At 36.1% G+C, this 6,444-nt stretch overlaps 1 protein-coding gene across 1 annotated transcript; it reads left to right on the top strand.

Annotated features, from left to right (window-relative positions):
* Positions 1-395: 395 nt before the first annotated feature.
* Positions 396-1,817, top strand: LOC131060464 (uncharacterized). Its single transcript, XM_057993697.2, has one exon. The coding sequence runs from the start codon at positions 728-730 to the stop codon at positions 1,298-1,300; it is 573 nt and encodes a 190-aa protein (XP_057849680.1). The 5' UTR covers positions 396-727; the 3' UTR covers positions 1,301-1,817.
* Positions 1,818-6,444: the final 4,627 nt, after the last annotated feature.

A 6,444-nucleotide genomic window follows, 5' to 3' on the forward strand; every position in this document is an offset into this window, starting at 1 on the left:
TCCCTTATAATTCTATGTAAGTGAAACAGCTTTACCAATAAAGTAATCAGCACTTCAAAAATATATAAGAAAGTTAAAAGTGGCAGTGGCCTGTAAAGAAAAAGAATTGCCTAAAAAGTCTCAAATTTCCTTTCATAACAGAGACTGGTTATTTGAGCTCCTTTAGCGAAGAATTTGCATAAAAAGGCAGAAATTTCCGCTGGTGCTATGGTACGGGGTGGGACACAGTATAGGCACAAGAAAAAGTGATAAATCCATATAATCTTTTTTTCACATGGAATAAGGATTACGTTCCAAGTAGTAGTCAATTTTTGGTTTCTTGTCATTATTATATTTTGTAATGCTGTTCAAATTCTCTTACCTGGCCTGGTTCAGCGCCCAGAATCCTATCTAATTTCCAACAGTTTTTGGAAAGTTCACGCGAGTCGTTGTCCTTTAATTGCGGAGGGAGTGAGTTGGTGAAGAATATGGGCTGCGTAAACGGGTGTGGGCCGCCTGCTGCCATCACTTCAACTGCTCCTCCTATTGGATTGCTACATCACTTTACAATAGGTGGTCACAACCCAATTTGGGGCGGGGAACAAGAGCCGTGGATCATCTCTCTCCCTTTGACCTCAAATATATCAGATTCCCACATTTCATTATTCTGAGCTGCAATGTTTTTGGATTAGGTGTTTCAATCACACTCTTTGATCCCTCATCAAATTGCATTTGAGAATAATCCTCAATGGAAATGGACTGGTTTGCCTGGTTATCCCAAACGGATTTGGAGCCCTCTCTGGTGTATGAATATGGGCTTTTGTTCGCTCAGAATGAGGTGGAGGAAGAGGATATGAACTTCTTCAATCATGATTTCTTGCAGAGCATGGGCATTGGAGTGGCCAAGCACAGGCTAGAGATTCTCAAGCTGGCCAAGCGGGAAGGGGGAAGAGCACCCTATGTTCATCGGCTCTTTGCTTCGCTCAAGAAAACTAACCGCCGGGTGAGGACTTTTGTCCATGCTTGGATACAGAACAGACCCATTGATCCGGCCCTCTTCATGGTCCCCTCTAAGGTTGTTTACAGAGGGCATCACAATGGCAAAGGCTTCTTGGGCTGCTTCCCTGCTTTGGCCCCCAGAAATAAGATGCTTATTGCTAGCAGGGATACAAAGAGTCCCCTCAGATTGAAGGCCAGTTCTACTCCAGAAAAGTCTTACAGTTGTAGAACTACCCCTCTTCAGGACAATCAATTAGTTGTCCCCGCAAATGCAAAGGATATTTGGTGGGCTTCTATGTTTGAGGATCTTAAGCCCACTTAGGCCCCGGATTTTATCTTCTGTGTTCTTAGATAGCATTACCTCATGCATATCGGAAGTTTTGTGGGTTTGCATTGAGATTTGTATTTGTGCTCTTTATTTTGATCTCTGCTCTGTATTTAGTAGCAGATTTATTGAACATTGTGTGTAATGAGTTCTGTAACAATTACAATACAGGGCATGTTTTTTTGTTTCTGCACTGATTGATTGTAACTTATGTATGGTGTACAAGTGATAACGAGAAAGAAGATTGTTATGGGTTTAGCATAGGTGAAAAAATACTTTTGATATTCCAACAGGTCAATGGGAAGGTCAATTCATGTTTCTCAGCAGTTGCTTCAGACAAAGTCTTCTAATGTTTGCTCTTCATTCATCCCAATTGTAGCTTTCTTCCATTAAAGAGCTCTATGGAAGTATGTATTGTTTAGTAACCAGGCATCAGCACAGAATGGGTTTGTAAAACACCTATGAATCTGTTTCCTTGAATATAAATAGCATTAGTTAAGCTATTTTTTAACCAGCTGCAGAGTTGCATACATATTTTACAGTAGACTGAAATTCACTTGGGCTTGATCGGATTTTCTTTGCAGTAGTGTTAATTCTGTTTGTTAGTATGACATAGCAAATCATCCAAGTCCTGTTTAATCCTCATCAATCCAAAACCATGCCTGATCCTTCTTGGCAAAAGCCTCCATTGTGATTAAATTTTGTTTTGTGCAAGGTTACATGGATCTGCTATGAATACAACATTAGAACTATATCTAGAGTAAATCTGTTGATTTTTAACTCCTCAAGAAAGATAAATGAAAAGGGTCTAACACAAAGCTTGTAATGGAAAAAAGGCAATCAAATTCACCAAAAATTAGTGGGAAAATTTTATTTGCACATCCAAACATGATTATTAAGGCTTGAACAAAGGATAGACACTCATTTGATATTTTTACAGAGATTACTATAAACCCTAGTTACTGGCTCTAATAGATAATGCCATTGTTTGGGAATTCAGGTTGTCTCCACTGTCACAGTATCTGAAATAAGGAATCCAGGTAGGGTAGGGTTGTACACGTCATGGTAAAAGGAGAAACGATCCCTTGTGGAATGGTAGCACAGTGTTGCAGAATATAGATCTCAGGAGCCATTAATGAAATGGGTGTGTGGTTTGTCAATGAACGAGATAACTTTAAGTAGTAGTTATGCATACTCCAGGTGAAAATGATTATTGTTATAATTCTTAATCGGAAATTTCTTATACTCATGCCTAAATGAGAATGACAAGAAGAAAATGAGATTGACAATTTAATCTAAAATCCACTTTACTCTTGCCAAAAGGAGAATGACAAGATAAAGATGTTAGATGAGATTGTTAGTCTTAATCTGAAATTTTTACTCTTGCTAAAACGAGAGTGACAGGAAGTCAAGAGATTCTGGAGGTAGTTGACAAGATAAGATCGATGATGGACAAGAAGCAGATGAGATTATTCTATAGGTAGTTGACAAGATTATACAGGTAGGTAATGGGAAGTGGAATAAGAAACCCTGGTGGATGTGTGTTCTTACAAGACCAGATGTTAGCCAGAACACCCATGATTCTCAATTCGTGGGCTATTTGAGAATAAATTTACCATGGCCCAATGTTTCTGTCTACAATTATGTTTTTTATGAGCTGCAGTGTACTCATTATTCAATATTCATTATAGTTATTCATGTTAAATTAGTGTATGTATTCATAATTGAAAATAAATATTTTCTGTTAAGATTTATCCATTAATGCAAGCACTGACACGATAGACTATTAGAGAATAAGAATATTAAATATTACATTAGGAGAGTAAATCTAAAAGTTAAGATATCTAGTTTTAGGAATGAAGATGATGTTTCAAATTTATTGTAAACATTAAATGCAAGATGTTATAATAAAAGGATTAAGTTTATATAAAAATTCTATATTAAATGTAGAACAATTAATTTGCATATTGTAAGGTCAAGTCGATCAGATTTGAATCTTTTTACAAATATGGATCTATATTAAAGCTAGTGGATGTTTGTGTATTGATGCTGCCTATTCTTTGTTGTCTCTATTTTCTTTGCTATCTAAACTAGTGGTAGTTAGAAATACCTTTAGAAGATTGTTGTAATCACTAGGGTTCACATTCTCATGCATCTACCCCTAGAAAAGGATCGACTTCATGGTCATGCCAATGATAAAACCAATACAATTTAACCATGAAAATGTTCTCGAATAATTATGCAAATCCACATTCCTTTTAGTACTTCAATGCCAGTGCTTCTAGCATTATTTTCTTAGAAATGACATGGTCATAAACTTGAATAAGATCAAACATGAATTAATTGAATGTCTTTAAATACAAAGTACATAGCAATGATTTTTACAAGTTTGTGTAGTCAATAGTAGAAAGGAATCAGCCAATATTTTATTTGATTTTAAATTTTTACGGGTCAAATTTGTAGCCACAAAGGTAGCCCAAAATATGAAAATAGTCTAATAAAGGCATCTAACACATATATGGGAATTATTGCATGCATGGGTATACTATTTATGCATAATTGTGATGAATATATTGGAATCTGTGTGTATATAGATAAGGTGGGATATAAAAGTTTGGCAATATAAGTAGGTGAACATTGCTATGAAGGAAGGAGCTTAACTTCACATACGAGTGCACCATTTGTCAATAAGGGAGTATAATGTGAGGGAGTTCTCGCTTAATCCATATTCTTCATATTGATAGAGGTCAAGATAACGATTTTTGTATTCCTAAAGGACTTGGCCCTACGAGGAAGAATAGAACAATGTTTGTATAAAATAAGTGACATGGCCTATAAAATTCTAAGAGTAGGGTTTGCTACAAAGATGAAGATTACATGTTGGGTGTGTTAGGTCACAAAACTACTCCATAATTCTAGAACATCTCTTACCATTAGGGTTAGGGATATGTCATTGAGAAGGTTAAAAGAGGGTTTATCAATAGATTGTGGATTGTTAAAGGCTAATAGTCAGAGTGGGTGGTCTCTCTTGCACTGTGGGATCAAGTTAAACTTGGGAAGGATATTCCAAGAGGCGTCCTTAATAGGCTTGTTCAATTAAGTAAAATATGACATGAAATCTACAATCAACAACTACACCTAATGCACACTTGACCCTAATTATTGTCACTAGGTCAACACAAATTAGCTACATAAAACCTCTAATCTAGCTACGTGCGCACCTTGGACATGCACCAGTAGCTAACAACAATATTTTAATCCCTTGGGATGATTTCATTTATCACTTCATATACAATCATGAGATACAAACATACAATACATGATTCCCTAATGATCTAACAGTTTAGGTTTTTTCTTTAAGATGTATCCCTAGTTTATAATATTGAAGCATGAACAAAATGTATATTCTGATATACTCCTAATATACGCCTATAGCTAACAAGATGAGGGTGTTTTGAATGGATTATTTAGTTCTTCACCAATGTGGACTAATGCCTACTCCATTGGACAATGGAGTCATAGACAACAAAGGGAAAAAACATACCATGAGGTAAAGTCTCAATAGAAAGATTTTTATTTACATGATGATCAAATATTACATTCCATGTGATGCATATACTTAATAATCTATCTTAGAACTATAATAACCAACATTCCATGTGATGCATATACTTAATAATCTATCTTAGAACTATAATAACCCAATTGTAATACAATGAGGATCATTACGAATTGTTTATAATATATTAGAAATTTTCACACTTACATCTAATTGCTATTATAATCACATCAACACAATATAGTGAGAGATAATGCACAATTTTGACTATACATTCCTTTGAATAATTAAAAACTACCATATAAACATATCAAAACATGAAATGTGCATATGTATCCCCTTCTTACCCTTCACTAGATGCATTATTTTATTTACAACTTAGATCTTTCGTAGTTGATGCCCTAGAATCTATTTGTAGACCTTTCGTGCCTTGAAAATTGACTCATAGACCCAATCCTTTTATTGTGAAATGAGATGGTATTTATAGTTTTTGATTTGGTGCCTAAATGCTCTTGGAAATTATCGTCACATTGGAATGCACTCTTTGGAGGATTAACATGGAAATTCTCTTTCCAACTACAAAAATGGAAACACTCATAGGCTAGGGTGACCTATAGATAATAGTGAATCTCTAGAGAGGTCAGGTTTTCGTAGTACATCACCTAATGATGCAAGAACACCTAGGGTGTATGGGAAAACTTGCACAACCCATTTTTTTTCCCTTTGTTATGTTGTTTTGTAGGTTTCTATAGTTGTGTTGGAGCCCATGATAACACTTGAGAGGTGTAGGATGGTCTAAAGTTCTAAAAGGCCAAAAAACATAACATGCTATTTTTAGTAAGTTGGCCTATCTAGACACATTGGCCTATTTTTAGCAAGTTTGCCTATATCATCTTATTAGTAAGTAATGCATTGCTAACAAGAGCCATAAAAACCGTGGAAAATTCCCACACACTCATCCATATTTAAGTCCAGTTGTGTTAGAGGGAGGCCACACCTCAACCATACCCACACACACCTCCATATTTAAGTCCAATTGTATTAGAAGGAGGTCAATCCTCCCAAATAGTCTCTTTAAAGCCCTCCTAGCACGTAGCTTTGTATACTTCACTATTTTCTTATGGATTAGGATCCATAGTATCCTCCATGCCTCCTCCAAAGGGTATGTGGACAAAGATGGTGGTCAGAAAAGTGGACACCACCCAAAAAAAATATGGAAAAACAAGCAGCGCGTACGCGGTTTTAAAATTTGAAATTCCCACGCACGCGCTTAGGTTTGTTCTTCTCGAGCCTAGAGAAGATAGCACATATGCGCTGCTTTTAGGAAAATGAGCACGTACGCGCTACGCCTAGGAAAATGAGTGCGTACTCACTGCTCATAGGAAAATGAGCGCGTACATGCTAATAATCCAAACATAACCACGTACGCACTGCCTGGTAAAAAAAAATTAAAAAAAAAAAAACTGGGTCTCATTTACCCGTGAATAGGGTGCTTTTTACTTCGTTTTTTTTTCATTTCCTCTCCTAAACCGTGAACGGGGTGCTAGATTTGTCTTCCAAGCTATGGATCAAGGTTAGTTTT

This window comes from Cryptomeria japonica, chromosome 5, assembly GCF_030272615.1.
Source record: "Cryptomeria japonica chromosome 5, Sugi_1.0, whole genome shotgun sequence".
Classification (NCBI taxonomy): Eukaryota; Viridiplantae; Streptophyta; class Pinopsida; order Cupressales; family Cupressaceae; genus Cryptomeria; species Cryptomeria japonica.

Coding starts and splice junctions, on each gene's coding strand:
- LOC131060464 (XM_057993697.2), top strand. CDS start 728: ATGGAAATGGACTGGTTTGCCTGGTTATCCCAAACGGATTTGGAGCCC.